We start from the raw sequence: 23,705 nt of genomic DNA, 5'->3' as shown, positions 1-23,705 counted from the left end.
GTGGACACTTTATACTTTTGGGGCGACATCATATAAGAAAGGAACCTAGACAGATTAACTCATCCCCTCTGCAGACTGACTCTTTAAATGGGCAAAAACTGGGCCTCCAATGTGAAAATACCCCAGGCTCAGATGGCAGAGGCAGTGTGAGGGGTGTTTGCTTATGAAAAAAACATCTCTCCAGCTGGGCAGGGGGGTGAAAAGCCAGCTCGAGAACCGGGGTGCACACTTATGATACTCCTTTCGACATTCTCATGATCAGGCTCTTAAGAGTTTGAACTCTTTGGGCAGCATTGGTTTATTTGTTCTGTGTTTGTACAGCACCCAGTTAGTGTCTCTGCTGTTGCTCCCTGCCCAGTTACTGCTGCTTCCCCACCAGTCCCACATAGACCTGCCTCCAGCTGTAATGTCCAGCCGTCACAGCCTGTTCCACATGCAACTCTGCATCTGTTCCTGCCTCCAGCACAGCTCATGACAGAGCTTGGCCACTTCCTCCTTCACCACCCTTTCCCTTATCTGGCCTGTGGCTCAGGGAAAAGGGACATGCAGTGGGGGCTGGCGGGAGGTGTAGTCCCCTGCATAGGCCCAGCTATGTCACTGTGATGCTCTGTACCTTGGGGGAACACCCTACACCCCCATGTTCATCCTTATGATTGTGTGGTATCCAATGCAAAGTTTGTCATGTCGGGTGTCTTCAGAAGGCTCATGATTCACTGAGCATTGTTGTTATAGTAATGTTATAGGTTGTAATTTCATGTATATAGTTATGAGGCTGAAAATGTGTTCTCATGGCTTAAAACACGCCCAGGTGAAACTCTCCAGGAGTAGAGGGGCAGTTCACATCTCATCAGGGCACGTATGGGACAAACCCAGCCCCGCCTCACAGGAACAAAGAACACTGGCCTAGGCAGCAACAAAGGATCTGTTGGACTCTCAAGTGAGTCACCGCCCCTTCCCTTGGTCAGTTTGAGACTACAATGAAGTAATACTCACCTGACTCTGAAGGGGGGGGGGCAAAGCGAAGAGGGAAGAAAGGGAGAGATGTTTGCCATGCTACAGACACCACCACCAAGTGACTGAAGTGCTGATCAAAGGAGAGAGCCTGGCTGAAGGGCAACCAGCCAGCCTGTGTTGAGAAGCATCTAAATTTGTAAGGGCATTGAAAGTGTTAAGATCAGCTTAGATTGCGTTTTGTTTTTATTTCATTTGACCAAATCTGACTTGTGCTTTGGTTTATAATCACTTACAGTCTATCTTGAATTTAATAAATTTGTTTATTCTACCGGAAGCAGTGCGTTTAGTTTGAAGCTTGTCACAGACACTCCTTGGGATAACAAGCCTGGTACATACCAATTTCTTTGTTAAATTGATGAACTCATATAAGCTTGCAGCGTGCAGTGGGCATAACTGGACCCTGCAAGACAGAGGTTCCTAGGGTTGTCTCTGGGACCGGAGATATGTCATTCAGTTGCACAATCCAAGCAGCAGCTGGCCAAAAGGGCTCACTCGTAGCTGGGAGCAGCTTACATAGCAGAGGCTGTGCGTGAACAGCCCAGGAGCGGGGTTCTCACAGCAGAGCAGGGTAAGGCTGGCTCTCAGAGCCTAGGATTGGAGTGACCTAGCAGATCACTGGTCCGGATAACACCAGGGGAACGTCACAGTCACCCAAAAGCAACATCCAGGATCAGGCAGGGGGTGAGGCAAATTCGTGTGCTGGCTCCATGTATCACAGAGCGTGAGAAGAACAAAAACTAGAACCAGCAGGAGCCCAAAAGACATAAGCCAGGAAGCATCTCCATTAAGCAGGGGGCCTGGTTAAGGATTATTGGCTCCAGCCCACCACTGAGAAAATATGGATGTCAATGAGCCAGGTGCCCGCCCTCCCCACTACACAAAACTAACCAGCCTGGCTGGACTCTGAGGTAGAGCTTCCTGTCTTCCCCCACATGCTGCCAGATGAGTCTGATGAGTGTAACTGCTCAGGCTGCTAACTCAGTTCTCCTGGCTCAAACAACATCTCTCTTGCACCAGATGTGAGCCAGAAGGCTCCGTGCTCATGAAGGCATCATCCGAGGTGCCCTGCGTTGCTGGTGTGGATTCTTAGAGATTTGCGTCCACCCATTAAGCCAATGGCCTGATGCATTGTAACCCCCCTGCCCCATTGCAGCTTTGTCCTGCTCAGAGATCTGCAGGGTGCATGCATTTCTGATTCGCTTCAAGGCGCTGACTTGTAACCTGCAAAGCGCCCTAGGGCTTTGGACTGCTGCCTCTTTTCTATGTAGGTTCTCCTGCTGCCCTCAGCACTGTAGTATGTGAGTACCTGCTTGTCGTGCCTTAACCAACGTGTCCTGCGCTTGTTCTCTCACCCTCGCCCCAGGGAGACAAGTATGTGCAGGGCCATGTTTTGTTTTGGAACTTCTGGGGGACTTCTCTCAGGACCGCCCCCTTCTGCTGCCACATGATCCCACTGCAGCTGGGACCTTTGAATTTGCCCTCCTTCCCCAGTTAAACTAGAGCGAGCTGGCAGCAGGATGTTGTCAGTGACTCTGGAATCCACACTCCTCCGTGGCCTGCCGCAGCCTGGATTTGCCAACACTCAGGCCCTGCTGCAACAGGCTGATCGCTGCTTCCAGGCCTTTCCTGAGAGGGCAAGTTGAACACGGCCTGGGAGCAGAGGGTGGGGTCCAGCTTTATTGTGGGCTGGGGGTTGAGCTGAGTGTCTGTTAGCATCTTCCCAGCCTGTGAATCAGCCAGAAACCAACCAACTCACCTCCTGCTTTTCAAATGGAAGATCAGATGATTATCCCAACCAGGACTTTATACATTTCTGCCCCTTCTATGTGGGCCTGGGGTGGTGCCTGCCTCCAGTTGCCTAGATTTTTATGGCCAAAGGGCCCATTCTGACCATCTAATCTGGCATCGCGCAGGCCTGAGAATCTCTCTCAGCAATTCCTGCCTCCAGCCCAACAGGTGGTGATTGAACGAGAACATCTTTTAAAGACAACCACTTTCCATTTGACAACTCCAAGAGATGGAGAATCCATCTGATCGCTCACAGATCTGTTCCAACAGCTGATTATCCTCGCTGCTAAAAATATGCATCTTATTTCCAGTTTGCACTTTGCATACCTCAACCTCCAGCTCTTGGCTCTTGTTATGCCTTTATCGGCAAGGGGATAGGAAAAGCCAGATTAAGTTACCAGCGTAGGTTTGCGATCTGATACTCATTTGCCATTTACTGGTTTCCCCCACTCTTGGCAGTACAGTTTGCGATTAAAATGAAATCGCTTCGCATACATATCACATGTAAAGAGCCTACACAGGTTGTTACATGAATACTGACCTTTATTAGTTTCTCTTAGAATACTGTACAAAGGAGTAATAAAAATAATATTCACACTTTGTCTTAGAAAGTTCCTCTAGATGAAACTTTTTTGTATACCCCAAAATGAGAGGGAACTGGAAAAAACAACGAAACTTCTATGTACAATGCAAGAAGGTTCCATACAAAACGGATTTAGCTCGCTGAAATTGATCCAAAGAGTGTATTATGTGCACACACTTAAAAATATATACCTATTTTATGCACGATGGTAAATCAAGCAATCTATCTCACTGCTATTAAAGAAAATCATAATATGCAATAGGAGATTCTGTCTGGGTGCGACTGCCAACAGTGACCCAGCTGTTGTCCCCTCTTTGAGGACCAGTACCGTTCTTTTAATATTTAAATTATTTTTAAACTGCAGCTGCTGCTTTAAATAAATCCTCATTGACTAAACAGCCTTAGATCTCGGGGGGTGGGGTGGGGTGGGGAGAGAAGGCTCCAATCTTGCACTTGGACCACATGGAAGGGCTGTATAGTGTCAGGTTAAAGATCCAGCTGCTGGAATCCAATTGCGAGACTGGGGCCTTCACTCAGCAACGCCAAACTGTTGTTCCGTATCTTCTCCAAGCGGGAAGATGCCCTTTCTGTGCTATATGGACAAGCGCACAGTTCTCTCAGTGGCGGATGAAAAAGGCTTCCCAGCAACAAGAGCAGGCAACACGAAAGACTTGTGTCAGGCCAATGTCTGTGAACTGGTCTATTATTATAGATTTTAAAACCCCTCATTTCTTTATTGCTTCTCTGTATCCACAACAGACAAAACTACATTGAAAAGCATTGGCTGTACTGAAATTCACACCTACCGCTATGCAGGGAGCCAGCACAAGGCCTGGGGGAAGATTTTCCCAAGGGCCTAAGTGATTTAGGCACATATATCCCATTGAAAGTCAAGGGTCTAACTCACTTAGGTGCTTTACACAAGGGTTGAATTCCACTCTGGGACCACCACACTTGGCTGCAGCCATATTTAAATGCTCAAGATTCTCTAAATTCCTGCAAACTTCCCCACCCTGGGGTGCACGCAATCCCTCTTCTCCCCAAAGCTGGTTTTTATCCCCGAGGAGCTTCCTTCGTGTGTGCGTCATTTTCTCCAACTCTCCATGGCCTGAGTGGCCCTTCATCATTTGTGTTCTGATTCAGAGCTGCCATGTCTGGCCCATTTCACACCCGCCCCTGTTTTATAAAAGTGGTTTCAATGCAAAGTTTCAGGAAATCTACAGTGCGGTTTGTTCGGTAATGTTTGGACTAGCGTTTCATGGCTTTGTCTCCCAGATCACCTACGAGTGCCTCGTGAAGGGGGCTGTTCCCCGTCACTGCACACTCAGACTCCCCCTTCTGAGTGACATTTTAATGGAAGCTCCCCCTGCACACGGAGGGGGAACAGATCTCTGACACATAATTATGCATCGCTCTTTTTAAAAGTTAACAGTTTAAAAGGGATTTTGGTTAAGTCCTAGGGCCTGATTCCCCTCTCACTTGAGCCAAGTAAGGCCCTGATTCAGCACAACACTTAAGCGTGTGCTTAAATTCCATTGACTTCTGTGTGTCTTAAACACATGCTGAAGTCCTTCACGGAAACGGTTTTCACTGAAATGCTCATAAAAGAGAAATCATTAGACTTGCCCATGAATGTCACATCTTTGTAAACCCGTTGAGGAAAACGCTCACTCCGGGTTTTAAAGGGTCTTCCCCTGAAGAGATCACGATTTTCAGTAGCTTTACATTTCATCATTAATTTAACAGAACTGATTACACATGACCGGTGTCACTGAACCCGCAAACAGTGCAGGTCCAGACCCCAGCTGATGTAGGTCTGCCAAGCTTTACCACTCCACAGCGGCCAAGGGCCTGGTGCCTAGCGTCTGCTTACATTTCTGCTACAAAATCACTCCAGCTTTGCATAGTTTACATGCACGAGAGAGAGGGAGGGAGAGAAGGCAGAACCTACATGTATCCAGGAACAATGGTTTTAAGCAAATAAAGAAAAAAAAAAGTCTTTATTTATGGTGGGTTTTTTGCAAAAACACAAGGATAAAGTGATTCCTGCCTCACTTCTCTGGGTCAAGATTCCCACCTTTAAAGTAACTATTTTGTCTCTAGTTAGGTTTCTGTTTGTCCCCAAAGCTAGATTAACATCACGCTGCGTGTTCCATCTCTTTCACTGGAGAAGGTTCAGCATCAGCATTGTAATTCTGTGACCTGCCAGACCTCTGCATTTGTCCAGCAGCGTGCACCTTAGACTAGGCACATCACCCCAGCAGTCTGGGCGAAGGTACAGTCTCTGCAGAGCGGAAGCCTGCCGTCTCACCGTTGCCATCTGAAGCATGTATCTACAATGTTCATTTCTGAATCCACTCAGACATTCTCACCAGAAAATAGCACTTGCCTAAAACTATTTTTTCCCAGAAGTCACCGGCTAGTAGCTTGAAAAGTGCACTAGCCCTGGGGTATACAGTACATTAACCAAAGCAACCATCCACTCCCAACCACGTCAGAGATGGGGGGTGGTGGGGAAAGGAAGAGCCTTGTATTAAATAAATTAACCTCCTGCATTTGACAGGCTCCATTTTTCAAGAACCCAAAGCAGGTTCTCTCCTTCTCCGCCATCAGCTAATTCTTCTCACCATCTTCCTTTTCACTAATACTTACAGGAGCGTTCCCGTCTTTGAAGCGCTTAAGAGACAATGGCTAAATAAGCCTCACAACAGCCCTGTGAGGTAGGTTGATTATTTCTCCCCCCTCTGTGGGGTACAAATGATGAACCTGGGGCAGAGAGGTTAAGCAGTTCACCCAAAGGCAGGTGAGGAGTCAGTACAAGGGCTGAGATTCAAATTTGGGAATTTCTGTCTCCCAGTCCTGTGCTTGGACCATTAGATCAGGTCTAAACTTCATCAATAGTATCCACTGTACTACCTGCTCAGTTCCAGAGCTACATCTGCCTAATGCAGGAACTAAAATGTCTTCTTTAAAATGTTTACACTGTCAGAAAACTCCAGACAATCAAAACATCACCACCAACAAAAAAATCACCTTCATGAATGTGCAAGGGTATCATGAAAAATATAAACAAAGGCATATTTCAACCAGCATACTGACCCTCTAGAAAATCCTACGGTTACAGAGAGTGGACAGCTACCCCAGCCACTAGGGGCCAATTCTGTTGCTAACCCTTTGCTCTAGCTGGCAAATTTTTTTGGCGGGGGGGAGGAGGGCAAGATTCAGTGTTGCAACTATGCTTCATCCTTGGTTATCCAAACCTCCCTGTTACATTGGAAATGCCCCTCCCCTCCCCCCCCCATTTACTAATTACAAGCCTCTCATTTACCCCAATCAGTGATTATCAAAACTTTATTCAACAATCTCTTTCCACGCTGGGATTATTGCATTTCTACTGCAGACTATAATTAAATTAAAAATCCCACCTTGTCCTCCAAACCAGCTCCTGACTCTGTGGATAACTAGCTCGTCTGTTAACAGCCACTTAGTAGAAACACACACATGCTTTACTAGGTAGGGTTCCCTCCCGCACACCAATGCAGGGAGCAGAAACCGGGATCGCTCCACTGAGCAGACTGAAATAAGCTCCTGATGCATAAACAAAATCAAACCAGTTAGAAACAGAAGGTTGGCTAGTCAGCTCCCCTTGCGGTTTAACTTCCCCCTGCACAGCCCCATTGCCCCTCACTCTCTTGGGCTGCAAGTTCCACCCACTAACTGACTGGTGCCGTACCCCACCTCTGGATCTAGCCACCAGTTCGGGGCAGAACGGCAGGGCTTTGGATTTAAACAAGTACAACAAATCTGGACAATGAAGGCGGCAGCGAAGCAAGAGTTGGTCGTCTTCCTGCTGCGCCCAACACCTTCACTGTCCAGACCCGGACAGGTGGGTAGCCCTCTGCAGCCATGGTCTGGGGATGCGACAGACTGCACAGCTCGGATTTTCCATGCCACTGATCAGTTAAATGCTTCAACGACTGGTCAGATCCATTGCCCTCTTGCTGGCCTGCCACATTTGCCGTCTGCTCCTGCCTTCACTTAGCAACGTGGCCCCATTACAATATTCCTGTTCTATGGCTCCTTTAACCTGGCTTGTGGCCCATAGTCTGCTGCTATCAGGTCATCAGCCCAGCCAGAAGTCCGAGAGCGGTTTTCTGCATGGGCTGTCACATGCGGAGATGTGCCCACCACTGGTATTTGGCAAATGCCAGTGATCTAGATCTAGACACTGGAGTCCTGGGCAAAGGGGGCGGAAGACCGAGACCCATTTAAACCGATCACAGTCACCTCTCTGCCTGTACCAGCCCCCCATTACCATGCCTGACGACAATCCATCCTTCACCTAGAGCAAGCCTGTCAGTCATCAGTCTTTCCCCCTCCCCGAGCTCCACGTCAGGTGACTCAGATCACTCTGATGGGCAGAGTTAACATTTTTAATCACACAACTAACAAGCAGCACCATCACACCTCTTAGCCCTAGGTGGCAGTAGGATTAAGGGTAACACTGCGGGGCTGCATGTGATGGGGGAGAACATTCCCTCCTAGCCCCATCACACACTCTTGAAAATATAACCACTCCCGCTTTAAACAAAGACAGACATTGGTTATAGTTTAAACTAACAGAAACAACTTGGACTTGGAATCCAATTCCTTCCCCCCGAATCATACAAACTGTACCGTGGAAAACGGGAAAGCTCTGCTAGAAATGCCAGGTCGCTCCTTCCTGTTTTCTCATTAGAAAAAATGATTCCCTCCCCAGCAGGAGGAGAGAGGTTTAAGAATAAAATCCACCTCCCAAAATTAAAGTGGCCAACTCGTTTTTCACACCTGGGAAATCTGGCCATGCCCCCCTTTAATTTCCCCACGTAGCCCTTCGTGAGTGCATCTAACCAAAAAAGGGCCAATCTATTTTAAAGTGCATTTGCCATAGTAATAACTACTAGCTCTTAAAGCTGTCTCCCCACCCCTGCTCTCTCCATTCAGTGTACTGGCCTCTGGATGGGAGTCTCCCCGGAGACTGACCTCCCCTGCTCTCTCCATTCAGTGTATTGGCCTCTGGATGGGAGTCTCCCCGGAGACTCCCCACCCCTGCTCTCTCCATTCAGTGTACTGGCCTCTGGATGGGAGTCTCCCCGGAGACTGACCTCCCCTGCTCTCTCCATTCAGTGTATTGGCCTCTGGATGGGAGTCTCCCCGGAGACTGACCTGTTTGTACCTTGACATCTCGGTCTGTCTGCATCTACTCGTGGTACAGGAGCACAAGAAGTCAACCCCCCCAGTCTCCCGGCTCCAAGCTAAACTCTGCTCCGGATTCCACCACTCCAGAGTTTGCTTAGATTTATTGGGCTTGAGGATCCTGCATGCGGTATACATGTCTATTGGATGCTGCATTTAAAGAGCCGCTGTGAAATTATATCCTGCTTTGGGGGGGGGAGGGAGGACTAAGAAGACCGGATTTCCCCTTCCACTTCTGCTCATTGCATCCAGGGGGCTCAGTACTTGTTGATCCCAAAGATCCGGACTCCATGGAGCTGGGGCAGCTTGGGGATTAAGACGCTCATCAGGGAGATGGTGTTGATTATGAAGTGTATCCGGTCATATTTCGTGTAGAAACTGGTGAGGAAATACCTAGGGGAGAGAGAGAAGTGGAAGTTGAATCACAGCTACCCACAGCTTCCATCACTCCCCGGGGCCGATCTCAGGAGAGATATTGGTAGCAAGTGACTCATTGACTGCTTTTCCTGCTACAACCCATGCTGCGCCCGCTAGCCGACCCCACCTCTGAATCTAGCCACCAGCTCAGGGTAGAGAGGCAGGGCTTCAGATTAGCCCACCACAGCAAAGCTGGGTCAGCTAAAACAACAAGGATCTGGTTTCTAGCAGCTAGTGAACCCCGATTCCAAAGTGGATTTAGTCTCACACTGGGGGAATCTCAGTCTCTCTCCTCTTCTGGCCCTGAGCTCTGGTCCCAAAAGACTTGAAACAGCTGAGAATCTTTGCACCAGCAGCTAGCATGCGCTTCCAGCAACGGACGCGGCAGAGACTGGCCCTTCAGAAATATCTTCAGTCGATGTGATGGAGCCTACCCTCCACCCCTCGCACTGCAGATGGCTAGAAAACAACATTTTCCAGCAGCGATTACATCAGTCAGAACTGAAATGTGGGTGGCAGGGGAGCGAGGAGGAAGAGAGCGGTGAAAAGCAAGATGTTCCCCTTGTTGATGTGATTTTACAGTCTGATCCAGACTCCAACACTTCACTGGGACTCTGCAGACTTTGGATGCTCTAAAGAATTTCTCCATCACATTAAACACAAACTACTTGTCTTTGCTTTCAGAGCTCCTTACAGCCTCTCCCACCCTACTTCTCTCTCATTCCCTCCTGAGAGGTTGACACCTGCCTCCAGTAAAGCCAGGGTGCCAGCCTTCACTGCCCATCTGTTAGATTTTCAGACAAGCACCTTCATGCTTCTCCCTTGCTGCCCCTTGTGCTGGGAAGGAATTCCCCATAAAAATCCACAAAGCCATCTCATCACCCCCCACCAAATCCCTTCTGCCATGAGGTCAAATCCAATACCCCTGGTCTGGAGGCTAGATTCAGCGGTGGGGTCAGTTAGTGAGTGTAACTTGACAACAGTCAAGCTGCTGGTGGGCTGAAACTATTGCCTGTTGGTCTCATAGAGCTTGCCCCAAACCATCCCTAGAGTATCCACTTGTCTCTTGTCTTATATGTAGATTGTTCACTGGGGCGGGGGGAGACAGAGACAGACAGTCTTTTTGTTCTGTATCTGTACAGCACCTGGCACAATGGGGTCCTGTGACTGGGGCTCCTAGCTGCTACCATAATACACATAAATAACCTTAATGTTAATAAGAATAATGTTAATCACTGCCAGCCCTGGTGACTTGTGAGATAGTGGACCTTCGAAGTGCATCAGGGCTGCACTGGTCTCTTTCTAGCAGTGCTTTTTATTGGCCTGACCCAGGCTGAATAGCACCATGACACAAGCTCAAAGCAGATCCCCAAGACATCCACGCCAGGAGTGGTGGACAGCAGCACAGATACAAGTGGGCTACGGATACTGTGAATAAATCGGTTATTGCAACATACGTGGATCTGCTTTTAGGCCACTGAGCTAGCATTGTTTTTGGAGGACAATGGGGGGCTTTAGCTTCGTTCGACAGGGTGCCGCTGCGACCCGCCAGCCTGCCCGAAGTACTCACAACACGATGGGCGTGATGGTCAGGAACTTGCGCGATGCCGTGAACTGCACCCCATAGTCCATCTGCTCCCAGTGCGTGAGCAACCGGGCTTTCCCCTGGTCTGGAGTCTCAAAGGGCGTTCCTTTCACGGTGTGCAGGAAGATGTACATGCTCTGTAGCAAACACGAGCAGAAGGTAAAACTTGTGTAGCCCTCCGAGACCAGGTGTCTGGAGAGATTCATTTGAACTCAGCCAACAACTCATCACTAGGAAAGCTCTTACACTCGCAAGCTGCAAGCCAGGGCTGTGTCACTAGGGGGAGCTGTTGTCATCTGAGGTTTTTTTTTTTTTTTTTTGGCATTGGCAATTAGGGTCCCACAGGATATGAGCCGGTTACAGCCCAGCTAGGAAGCCTGGGCTCTTGAGCTCAAGCTGTAGCAGCTCCTGCTTCTAGCTCTGGAGCTCCCTGGTGCACTGGCCAAGATGGTGACAGCCACATTAGGAAATTCAGATCCCCGGCATCAGAGGAGAATATGGAGTGGAATCAAACTTCAGTATCGCATCTCTTCCTGATGCACAGACTTAGGCGTGAACATGGCCATACAGTTGCACAGACAATACCAGGTGCTTCCTGCCTGTCGGCCAGGAGAAAGCCTTTGAAATGGAACAGCCACAGACTTGTTGCCCTCGGCCCTGTGTTGCATGTTAGTGGTGTGTGCTGAGAGTGGCATCTCCCAGGCTCTACTCCCAGTTCTAACCTCAACTGACATTTCATCCCTACGTGCCACAGTTCCCTCAGTCAGCTCAGAGGACTGAACACTGCACTGGGCACTCAGGAACCCTGGCTTCTATTTCCAGCCCTGTCCTTGGGCAAGTCAACCTCTCCATGCCTCAGTTTCCCCATCTGTAAAATGGAGATAATGACACCAACCTCCTGTGTAAAGGACTGTGAGCTCTACCGGTGAGACACACTAGATAAAAGCTGAGTATTATTGTAACTGGACCTTAAGCAATCTCCTGGAAAAATCCCACTGACACTCACTCCAGTTACACACCAGCAACAAATCCTTGGATAAGCCAAAGACAAGTCTGTTGGCATTGTTGTTTATGAACAAGTGCTGCTGGCCCTTTAAAAGCCTCCCGCTCCTAAGACTCACCACTCTAAACTGGACAGAGGCCAAGGCAAGGAGGTCTGATTGGCACAAGAGCAGAGCGCACCAGTGCTGATCTCAGCTCTTTTGCTCTGAGCTCCAGCTGCTGATTGCTCGAGATCTGGATGGTTTTTACAGGCTGGGGCGTCAGGGGCCCTGCGAGGGAATCGAACCTTGGCCTATCTGCGGCCAAGGTCTCTGATTAATCTCAGGCCGAGAGTCACTTTAACCAAAGGGCACAAAAACAGACCAGCTGCTGTGTCTGTGCTAACATCTGGGTTTCTCTGACCTGGAAATCAGGGAGCAAGCTGCTGCATGGAGCCACGGTCTGATCTCAGGGAGACACGCAGACCGAAACGAGGGGAGTCAGGAGGGGGAGAATATGTCATCAGTGAAAAGCGGGTGGTGTTTTTCTCAGCCCCAGAGGAAAAGGTTCTGCTGAATGGCTGCGGTTGTGTCCTGTCCCAGCAGAGGGCAGCAGTGTGTCCACTCACCCGCACCCCCAAACCCCTCCCCTGAACCCCCCCCCAAAGCCCACACCTGAAGGGAACAGACTTTCATTTCTGTGATACACTCGAGTCAGTGACACCCCGTTCACATCATGCACTTGCTCCAGATACAGCATCATTAGTCTCAGACAAATGGCCAACAACCCCCCACCCCATCCCTCGGTTTTGCACCCCGGTCCTCTCACCTGGGCCCATCCCAGCTCACAAGTCAGCAGCTAATTTTTATAAACCCTCCAGCCCTGGGTGCAAAAACCCACCTTGCCCTTCCTGCCTCTCCCTTTGTTGCCAGTAACACCAGAGGATTCCTGGGCAGCCGGTCCCCCTCTGGGCCTGACCCTCAGAGGGTGTGAGGCTGTCAGAGCTCCTAGTCCTTGATCCTTTAGCTCAAGCTGTAGAGACTCACCCGGGAGGTTGCAGGTTCAACCCTCTGTGTCAGCCAAGAGGACAGTGGTCACACACAGTTCCCCCACCTTGCACTGCTCTGCCATGCGTCCGGGGGCCAGACAGTAGTTCACACCCCACAGCCTATTCCCGCTCCTGCGGGGGGCCTGTTCGGGTGGCTTTGGTGATACGGACACTTGCCTGGATGGGAGCTAGTCTGAGACCCAAAATCAATTCATGCAGAGGACACCGAACACCACGTTTGGTTGTTACCACCCGGGCTGGATTTGAACCCGTGGAAAGGGGGCCGAGCCTGGGATGTGGCTGCTCAGTCAGCCGGACTCTAACCCATCACACTCGCAGGAACTCAGGACTTGGGGGGGTCTGATTTCACTGTAGGATCCCTCAGCGGTACCCCCTGAAGGGCTAACCACCCATGTGACCAACGAGCCCAACTGGGGATTCCCCATGGGGCCAGTTAGCTGTGGTGCCCCCTTACCATGTTGTGGATGATGTTGGTGAGAGTCCAAACCACAGGGACACTGAAGAAGGGGATGCTGAGGAGGACAACATGCAGCAGGCCAATCCCCAGCACGTAGGAGAGCCAGATGCCCCGGCTGTTCATGACGCGGGTGTTGGGGTTCACCTCGCTGTGAGCCGTCCCCACGTTCATGCTGGCTCGTGTGTCGGATAGGCAGTCCTGAACTGAACCAAGAAGAGCAAGAAGCAGGTCAGTGCAAGGAGGCAGCAGACTCTACCACTCCACTAAGCTAGAAGCTAACCAGAACCCTCCATGCAATGGCCCCATCCTTCCCTGTCCCTGCTATTCAGCCAAGACCAGCCCAGCATGGCGCATTGTCTTGCAGGTAAAGCACCCGACAGGAAGTCAGGATTACCGGATTCTGTCCCAGACACTGCCACCCTCTCACCACAAACCTTGGGCAAGTCACTTCACTGCCCTCTGCCTCAGTTACCCTAGTTGTAAAATAGAGACGATAGTCTTGTGTGCGAGCTAAATCCACTCAAGTTTGAGATTCAGGTGGAAGGTGCCAGGGAAACGGGAAGCATCTCTACACTGGGGTATTTATAATTCTAGTGGTATATTCTGGTGGAACCAGGGCACATGGATGATTTCAGTCCTGTGACTGCCTGTGAAGAGCCAAATGGGTAATTTCACAGCATAACATGGACCAAATTCTCTTTCGCAGGACACATTAAGACCCTGAAAAATCTGGAGCATAGTTACCCACATGCTGAAGTGTTTGCAGGATCTAGGCCATTACAGGTCCTAAGAAAAACTTCAGCCCCGATTCTGCAAAGTCTTAGGTGTGTGTAACCTTACACCTAGGATTAGCCCCATTGACTGCCATAGGGTTCTGCGTGCCTGCAGGAGCCTCCCCACACTGACCCACATCACAGAACTGGGCTCTTGTTTTGTAAGCAGTTAAAAAAAAAAAAAGTCTCCCAATTAAAGACTTTGCAGAGATCATTGCAGCAACGGGTAGGAGAAATGAAGAGCTCCAGGAGAGGACGGAGAGAGATCCTTCGACAGCAAGGTTAGAAACGATGCAGGGAGGTCGCTTCACCACTGGGTGCCTTACAGGAGAAGGCTCCCACCCTGCCATGGGGTAGGATGTGCAGACCCCAGGAGCAGCAGGGAAAGAAGCATTTTCAAAGCAATTCCGATAAGGCCAGAAAGAGAGACTCACTACTGGAAAGGAGAAGATTGTCAGAGATTGGATTTGGTGCCATACACAGCAATCCATAAAATCTCAGGGGCTAGGTCTGCTGCACTTATTCGCTGGCATAATGAAACAGGTTCAAAAGCAAACACCAGTCACAGGAGTCAATACAGAGCACGCTGACTGAACTTTCATCTGATGATGAAACACGCAAGCAGCAGGAGAAGAATGGAGCTGGACAGACCTATCTGTAGCCAAGGGTCGAATGCTGCTACCAGCCTACAGGGATAAAAAACCACCATCACAAAGCGAACAGGAAATGAGGCCTTTCACCCCCGCCGCATCAGATCGCAGCCGGCTGCTGTCCAGCCGGTCCACTCCAAAGCTGGAGCCAATCGGAAGGCAGATTGTGATGTCACTCAGTCAGAGCGAGATCACAACCAAAAAACTCAGATTCCAGAGACAGCCAAAAGGTGCTAATGATGGGCCCACTCCTGTGAGCATACTGCTCCCAGGCAGCGGGATAACTTGTGGTACTGAGCAATGAGCTCACTGCTAAGCCAAGGAAGCAAGTATTTTCAGGCTCAGCTAGAGTGACCAGATGTCCCGATTTTGTAGGTACAGTCCTGATATTTGAGGCTTTTTCTTATATAGATGCCTATTACTCCCAACCCCCCGTCCCGATTTTTTACACTTGCTGTCTGGTCACCCTAGCTCAGACCTTTGTGGGACTGAAGCAAGGAACCTCATCGCCATCTGTCTCCCACAGGTGCCAAGTACCAAGGTGCCAGCACACCTTCAACAGAGCAGTTCTCCATCACTTGAAGCCTTGCTAAGAGACTCTTCAGCTCCTCCACCACCACTTCCTGGGCTCAATGCAGGAATCATTGGGAGGGCATTTCGGGGCTGTGCTATACAGCAGGTCAGACTAATTGATTAGAGTCGTTGCATGCATTATGTTAAGGGTGTATGCAAGGTCAGGGCCAACATTTGGAAATGTTTGCCCATCCCTGGGCGCTTCTTAAAACTAATTTCTATATATTTTGTCAGGCTTTATTCCAAAGCCGCTTTGTTGCTTTTTGGCAGATTTTTCAAAAGTTGACAGATTTCCGCATTAGTAGGTGCATACAACTTTGTCATTCAAAGTTTAGTAGCTACCAAAGCACAGATGCAGAAATAAAAAGGCCTAGTCAAGCCAGGCTCCCCCTTCCTGGTAAGTTTCTAGAGCTGTTGCTGGTTTAGCTCCCATGGCCAGGAGACCGATTTGCTGCTATTCTCCAGCTCCCACATGCCCGCGTTGTGTGGGAGGCGGTTTTGCAGCCAGACCTCTTGTTGGGTTCTCTACGCAGCAGCCAGATGTTCCAAGTTTCCTTACACAGAATCCACAGAACAAACACTCTCCCTCCTGCAACCGCTGTTGGCCGTGCGGCATCCTTCAGGCCTCCTGTAGTCAGCCGCGGACGCTGCTCAGCATCAGACATCCAACGCGAGGCAGGGCTGCGATCCGACAGACACACCCATTTCTCTGCCACTTAGAAACCTCGACACCCCAGGCCGACAAGTGGTTATGCTTGGAGAGGACTTTGGACCTGCTCTGCTGCCTGCAGACAGGACACCCCAAATCTGCTAATTGCTCAGCTTCTCATCACCACTTTCCCGGATCACAGATCATCCCCCGAGAGGGGTCAGCCATTGATATGCTAGTGGGAGACAGAGGCATGGTCTGAGCAGGGGGCTAGGAGGCAAGAACTCGTGAATCCCAATCACAGCTCAGACACTAACCCCATCTTCAGCCTTGGGCAGGTCAAGTAGGGCCTGATCTGCGGCGCATTGGAGTCAACGGGCAGACTCCTACAGACCTCAGAATCGCGCGCTGAGGCCAAACAACATGTTGAATATCAGCTGCTTCAGTATCCTGGGTGTCCAGCTTGAGGACACTCTGACTTGATTTTCAGAGAGGGCTGAAAATCCTACTCAGCCCCAGAGAAAAAAAAAATCAGGCCAGTTGCAAACTAAGAAGGCACTTTTGAAATTCAGGCCTGTCACCTTTTTGTGCCTCAGTTTCCCATTTGTAAAATGTGGATTAGACTTGGTTGAAATCGACTTCAAGTGGACACCATGGGGATCACGGCCCACTGAGGACATCCGCCACTGAGAAATATCAGAAAAATATTGCAGATTCCATTTCAAATTCTCTCTTCTCCTGCCTAAAATACCCTGTCGCCCCTTTTGTCCAGGACACCCCTGTTCCTGGATCAATAGTTACATCTCTTGTACAGAAGTCATCCCTAGATCCACTCTCTCCACACCTTACAGGTCTCTGCGTCTTATTTCAAAGGTTGCTTAGGAGCTGCTAACGGCCCCTCCCCCCCACAACACAGCTTCTTAGCTTTACAGATGGGATTTGTTCACCTCCAGGAAAAACAAAGCACGTGAGAAAAGTGATGGAAACTTTGCTCCAGTCCCCTCCCCACTTCTGAAGCAGATGGCTGCTAAGCTCCAATTTCCCAGCAGTGCAACTGTTTCTCAGGGGTGGAAAGACTTTAACGTTTCGCCAGGCTGAGTGTGAAGGTTGGGATTGTTGCAATGCTGGAGAGCATCCACCCAAGGGGGAGAAAAGTCCAAGCAGTTGTGGGAGCTAGACCCATCTCTGTGACAGACAAATCTATGGAGCCTTCTACCTGCTCTGTTCCAGTCCAGCATCCGGACCACCACAGCTCTTCCCGTCCTGGCCTCCCAGCACACCCAGCTGTCCCAATGCTCCTCAATCCTGACCCGCAGCCCCTGCTATGCCAGCCCTGGGCTCCCACCACATGCTTTGTGATGCCACTCAACCTCAACTCACAACCGCCCGACTATCCCCCATGGACCCTGCTCGGCGCACAGATCACATGCAGAAAAGGCAGCAGTAAGATCTGGGGCGCCATACAGAGTCTGAGCTATTGTCTAGGGTCCCCACATCCTAGAAAGTGCTGGGGTCACGAATTCTCCTCACCACACAGGATCAGATGCAGCTCTGGCCCAAACCAAACATTCAGCTGGAAGGAGACAGAGGTTTGTGCTGGCGAAGAGCAGAGCTCATCCCAGAGGGCAGAGAAGTGACTCCCAAGAAGAACATAAGAACAGCCATACTGGGTCAGACCATGGTCCATCTAGCCCAGTATCCTGTCTCTGACAGTGGCCAATGCCAGGGCTTGAGGGGAGTGTACAGAACAGGGCAGTTGGAGTGATCCACCCTTGTCCTCCCCTCTTGGCTTCTGGCAATCAGAGATTTAGAGTCGCCCTCACTAAGGGGCTGCATCCCTGACTATCTTGCCTAATAGCTATTGATGGACCTATCCCCCATGAACGTATCTCGTTCTTTTTTGAACCCTGTTATAGTCTTGGCCTTCACTACATCCCAAGGCAATTGCTATGTGAATAAGTACTTCCTTGTTTGTATTAATCCTGCCACCTATGAATTTCAGCGGTGGCCCCTGGTTTTTGTATTATGGGAAAAGGATAAGTAACACTTCTCTATTCACTTTTTCCACATCATTCATGGTTTTACAGACCTCTACCATACTGCCCCTTAGTGGTCTCTTTTCTAAGCTAACCAGCCCTAAGTTTTTTAAGTCTCTCCTTGTATGGAAGCTATTCCATCCATATCCTTGAATATCTGTGTTGTTCTTCTCTGAACCTTTTCCGGGTCCGCCATATCCTTTTTGGGATGGGGTGCTCAGAACTGCTCACAGTATTCACGGTGTGGGGGCACCACTGGATTTATACAGTGACATTATGATACTGTCTTATTATCTGTCCCTTTCCTAACCCATTATTATTCTGCTTTTGTAGCCTCTTTAACTTCCCATAACATTTCACAATCACTGTCCCCATCCTGGTCAGGTGTTCAGTAGTGTATTCCTGCTGCTATATTCTTTTTATTCAAGCCTGGAATTTCTGTCTATGGTGACTCTATGGTACAGTCTGTTTCATGTAAGAACCTTATCTATGGGGGTTTTTTTTTTAAAAGCATATAACGCCACTCCCCCACCCACAACCTACATTGTCATTCCTATATATTTTACACTCTGGTATTACCATGTCCCATCATTATCCTCATTCCACCAAGCTTCCATGATGCCTATTATATCAATATCCTCATTTAATGCCAGACACTCTAGTTCACCCATCAGAGTATTGAGATTTCTAGCGTTTGTATATAAGCACTTGTACATTTTGCCCATAATTCAGCGGCTTGCCTTCCTGTGCTATATTTAAATGGCACTCGAAACGAGAGCCAAATTAAACTCTGCGACTCTGCCTGAAGCCAGCAGGAGTTACACCATCCTACACTGAGCCACGCTGGGTAAAGGACTCCAAAGGGAGGGTCCTTTGGAACCAACACAGATGACAAACAACCAACACATTACACAATACATAGTATGTGGGAGATCAGGCTGTTAATGGGCCCATGAGGCAGCGAGCCATTCGCTGGGCGGATTGGCATGATGCCTTCAATATGCATGGCTGGCCATTGGGGAGCTAGCAATTTCCCCACCCTCCTTAATGGGGATGGACGCGGTCTCCTAAAACCTGCTCTTCTCCATAGCGCCCCAGTCAAAGGGCAGCCCTTCCAAACACACCTGCCAGCCACAGGATCAGCTGGAAGGTGGGGACCATCCTACCACATTGTGTGAGGTGTACAGCACCTGTTTGCTGCAGTGTTATATGGGAACGGGCTATGCCCCACCACTTGCCACAAGATGTACCAGCACCTCCACCCCCTGCCAGATGGGCTCTATAGCTCTGGAGGCATTTAACAAGTCCTTTTACACCACTATCATGTTAATTTTCAAAGCACTTCATATTAGCTGATTAGTGCCAGGGTAAGTCTAATTTAGGTGATAGGATGATACTGAAAACCCCCAAGAGATCATTTGGGCTGCATCATTCACTTCTTAGCACCTGGTACGGTCTTTTTACACCCACTTTACACAGGTAGGAGTGACTAGAGGAGGGGTGAGACCGTGGGGAAATCAGGTGTGGGGTGTGCTATGAAGTGCTTTCCAGACAGGTTGGAGTAGAACACACTAGATTCCAACCCCAGCCACCCTGGGGAAACCCAGAATGACTTCTGTGAAGTCAATGGGATCATCTGGGGTTTACACCAGCATCAATGAGATGATGCTCCGGCCTTAATCCGCAAAGAGCTCAGGGAATGCTATGTTGCAAAAAACCAGAGGGTTTGAATGGGGATGTTTTGTACATGACCCACAAGTGCCACAACATTTGCTCAAGCTGAGTGTGTGCAGACCGTCAGTCTGCTCCATTGGGTAGCAGGACCAGGGTCTACAGGTTTTTGGAGGAGGGACTGGAACAATAATTACTGACCACACCCCAGATGCACAGAGCTCTACGCATTTACAGTAATAGATGCTATCTAATCAATCCCCACCTGACAGCATCCCAAAGCATCAGCAGCCTCATTCTATAGATGATGCCAAGGTTCCCCAGAGAGGAGAAGTCACTTGCTCCTACCCACACAACAATCAATGGCAGAGCTGAGCTAAGGACCAGGGGGTTCCCAGCTCCCAGGCCCATGCTCAGACCACATGTAAACTCTCACACTAGTTCTGCTTCTGCCAGTGTCTCCCACCTTTGCCCTCTTTAGCTTGTTAACTAGAGCAAAGGGCCTGAACTAAAATATACAAGCAGGATCAAATCTGGATCCATAATTTGCAGCTTCCAAGCGCCATTTCCAGAACACATCATCTGAACAATCCTGAGCATTGGGTGAATGTCCGGATCCCTAGTTATGACTGTGGGGTGATGTGGGGAGAAGGGGTTGACAGCCATCTGTGGTTGCTGTTATTTGAACATAGTTTGCTGTTATCAAAGCAAACACTGCACACGCAAGCTTTCGATGGGAGTTCCCAGACGACTGGTATTGCTCAGATCATCCAGTTTTATTCCCCGAGGGATGTTCGTGGGGCCCCAGAGTCACTTTTGTGAGCTCAGCCTGGGACTTTTCAATGCAGAATAATCTTATCTCTTTGGAACAACAGGGGCTCCCACAGCATATAGCAAAACTGCCAGTTGCTTGGGTTTCCCCATGGAAATAGCAATATGGCTACAGAAGAGTATTATTTATCTGTACGGTGGTAGCACCTAGGAGCCCCAGGCATGGCCAAGGACCCAGATCCTGTGGTGCTAGGGGCTGTACAAGCACAGAATAAAACTGGTCACTGCCCCAATAAGCTGGCAATCTAAGTAAAGCGAAGATTGCAGGCTGTCCTGGAGAGATGTGTGCCCTGAGGCCTCTCCAGTACTGCTTGGGATGCAGGAGGAAGGGGAAATACATACCCAAGCCAGAAGTGAACCCACCATACGGGGCTCATGCCCCAGCTTCTCTCAGCCTACAGACTCCCTAAGAAAAGGTCCCAGTCACACAGCATGCCTCTGCTGGGGATTTCCCACAGATGCGCATAGATCCCCACGGCTTCTTGGCAGCAGCTTTTGAGGGCTGCGTTGCCTATGAACTGCAGAAGGCCTCTGCTCCCCCACAGCTCCAGCTTCACCCCCCCACCTCTGCTTGCACAGCAGAATTTGTTCCAGTCTGCACTTTCCCCAGACACCACCCACGATTAACCTCTTCGTGGCAACTTAGGGACTTGTTGCTTCCTAGCTGTGCCAGCCCATTCCACTACATTGTATTATAGGAAACTGCTGCAGAAGCGGACGCCTTGCTCTAGTCACACAACTCGATTTTATCCGACAGCTCAGCTGGGAGGCTTTGTGAGAGTCTGTGAGGGGAGGACAAAGAGGGGACGGGACACTGAGTCTTTCACCTCGAGGTCACCAGTTCAAATCCAGCTTAGGCTGGCAGCGCAGCTGGGCCTTTGGACAAAGACCCAGATCACAACGGAGATGGCAGCCTCAGTGGAGAGCCAAAAGATGCTGTCAGACATAGGGACCAAAGGGCCTCTGCAGGTCAGTAGTTGTGTGGGGGGGATGTGGCTGGGGATTTGTGGGAAACTTCCCCATACTGTATCTGCTCTGTGGATGCCAAGAATCTAGGGCTGCCAAGCCAGCAAGTCACCTCTCCCTGGAGACCTTCCTTCCACGATACCCCACTGGGCCCCCCTCTTGTGCTGCTTGCCTACAGTCTGGATAAAGGCATCCTGGAAGCTCCCTCCCAGTCCTACCCCCCCAGGTCCCGGTCACCCCAAAAACTCAGCTCGACAGAACCAACACCCTCTGGAGCGCTAAGGAAAGGTCCAAGGGCTTAACCCCATGATGCACACCAAAGACTGCCAACCCGCCCTGGCAGGCTCCCAGCCCCACTCCCCCCAAGGGGGAAGCAGGCACCCCTCTCCCAGCTGGCTTCCCGACCTCTCATGGCCCTAGACAGCAGACCCCCCCCATTCCGCCTCCATCGTCCATAGTCCAGCACCCCTTAGCCCCCTTGCCCCTCCCTTAGCCCCCTTGCCCCTCCCATCACAGGGGCTGCCCCCAAGCCTTGCACTGCCCCCCCCCCAACTCTGCCCCTCAATGCCTGCACCCCCCTCCCCCGCCCCAGGTCCCTGCACCACTTCTCCTGGGCCCCTATCTCCGCCCCGCTGCAGACCCCAGCCCCGCTGCTCACCGCGTTGCGCAGCCGCCCCTCGGCCCGGCGCCCCGGGCCTCTCCCCGCAGCCCAGCGCCGCTCCCCGCCGCCGCGGACAACACAAGCCGCAGCCGCTGGCAGCTCCGCCCTCCCCAGCACCCCCCCCCCCGCCGGCGCGGGGCGCGCTGGGAAATGTAGTTCCCCTGGGCAGCTCGGGACTCCCACATGTCCCATGGCCCCGCGCCGCGTGCTCCCTGCAGGTGGTTTTATGCGCTCGTTCATTTGGTTGTATTTCCGTGCACTGGTTCTCAGTCTCTGACTTGTTATGGTTTGCAGCACCTGTGATTCTCTCATGAATCGTCAGCAGCCCGGGCTTGGCCTTTTACTCCGTTATGGTTCGCTGCCCGTCGGCTGCGTGCCCGGCGCTGCACGGGACACACAGGTCAGGCCCTAGGCTGGCAAAGGCTACAGGCCTCATCCCACACACGCGTCACTTTCCGACCATGAACGGTCCCATTGAAATCAGTGTAGGAGTAAAGTGAAGTGTGGGCATACATGTTTGCAGAATTGGGGTTGCAAGGGTGCGCTTAAACTTTGTGTGTGAGTAAACGCACTGAATTCAATGGGGCTAAGCGCATGCTTCACTCTTTGCAAGGGACGGTGGCAAAGCCCTCCCTGCCCTGAGAAGCTTGCATGTTCTGTGAGCTCAGCCCCTTCAAACTCACATATCTTACTCCCACGAGCTAGCCTGGAGCGTGCAATGGAAACAACATGGGTGGATCCTGTTCCCAGATGGAGCCTAACTGAAATCAAATGGGGCTCTGTGGGGGCATGAGGATCCAATCTCAGGAACAGTGCCCTGAGAAATCAGATAAGTAAAGTTATTCACATGTGTAAGTGTTTGCATGGCCAGCTTCTATTGGTCCAGTGTTTCAGCAAGAAGTACTCATTGCAAAGAAGCAGACACTGTGATATAAGTGTGTGATTTTGTGCTGAATATAAAGGTGAGATGGCCTTATGAACAGCGAAGTGGACTGAGCCTCAGGAAACCCGGGTCACTTCTTGCCTATGTTAGTGATCTGGGGGCAAGTCTCTGTCCTCTGTTTCCCACTTGTCTATTTAGACTGGAAATTCTTTGGTGCAGGGACTGCCCCACTCTCCTTTTCTCTCCACTTTCCTCCAAAACGCTCTCCTGCTTCCATTCACTTCAGTCCTTAATTTCTCCCCCAAATTATCATTATTATTATGGTAGCAGCTAGAGGCCCCAGCTGAGATGAGGGCCCCATTGTGCTAGGTGCTGTATGTATATATAGTGAGAGACTAAGAACTTACAGTCTAACTAGACAAGACAGACAAAGGAGGGACAGTTACCTGTTTTGTACAGAGGGGGAAATTGAGGGCCAGAGAGATTAGATGACTTTGCCCATGTCACTCAAGGAGTCTGTGGTAGAACTGAACCCAGCTTGCCTGAGTCTTAGCCCAGGATACCAGCCTTTCCAAAATGTCCAAGTTTCTAGCTTCCAGATACTGGCAGAAATATACAAAGGGGAGGAGGGAAATTTGGCTTAAGGACACTGGGGCAAACTCTTGATCTTATGAAAAGTGCCTCCTGGCTTCTTTCATGTCTGCACAGAGCAGAGCCTGGATTTTTAAGGTTGATTCAAAAGACACCCTGACCCCACCTACTGCTTAACTTGTGTGTCCCAGATAGTTTTCTAGCTGAGTCCCTCTGATGAGACCTTAAAAACTGGAGCCCTGTCCTCTCTGTTTGGATATTAAAGAACCCGTTGCCCTTCCTTTAAGAGTGG

At 50.2% G+C, this 23,705-nt stretch overlaps 1 protein-coding gene across 1 annotated transcript; it reads right to left on the bottom strand.

Annotated features, from left to right (window-relative positions):
• Nucleotides 1-3,327: 3,327 nt before the first annotated feature.
• ORMDL3 (ORMDL sphingolipid biosynthesis regulator 3) lies at nt 3,328-22,024 on the bottom strand. The gene is made up of 4 exons (XM_074940536.1): nt 21,937-22,024; nt 13,127-13,332; nt 10,608-10,759; nt 3,328-9,013 (listed from the first exon to the last, which is right to left on the bottom strand). The coding sequence occupies exons 2-4, from the start codon at nt 13,298-13,300 to the stop codon at nt 8,878-8,880; spliced, it is 462 nt and encodes a 153-aa protein (XP_074796637.1). The 5' UTR covers nt 13,301-13,332; nt 21,937-22,024; the 3' UTR covers nt 3,328-8,877.
• Nucleotides 22,025-23,705: the final 1,681 nt, after the last annotated feature.

The sequence above is a fragment of the Natator depressus genome, chromosome 27, assembly GCF_965152275.1.
Source record: "Natator depressus isolate rNatDep1 chromosome 27, rNatDep2.hap1, whole genome shotgun sequence".
NCBI lineage: Eukaryota > Metazoa > Chordata > Testudines > Cheloniidae > Natator > Natator depressus.
This window is presented reverse-complemented; position numbering and strand designations above follow the sequence as displayed.

What these genes read in the sequence shown, in the direction of transcription:
- ORMDL3 (XM_074940536.1), bottom strand. Translation starts at nt 13,300, where the DNA reads ATGAACGTGGGGACGGCTCACAGCGAGGTGAACCCCAACACCCGCGTC. An exon ending in CCAACATCATCCACAACATG is followed by an intron (nt 10,760 to 13,126) that starts GTAAGGGGGCAC and finishes TGTTTGCTACAG; the next exon opens with AGCATGTACATCTTCCTGCA. An exon ending in ACCATCACGCCCATCGTGTT is followed by an intron (nt 9,014 to 10,607) that starts GTGAGTACTTCG and finishes TCTCTCCCCTAG; the next exon opens with GTATTTCCTCACCAGTTTCT.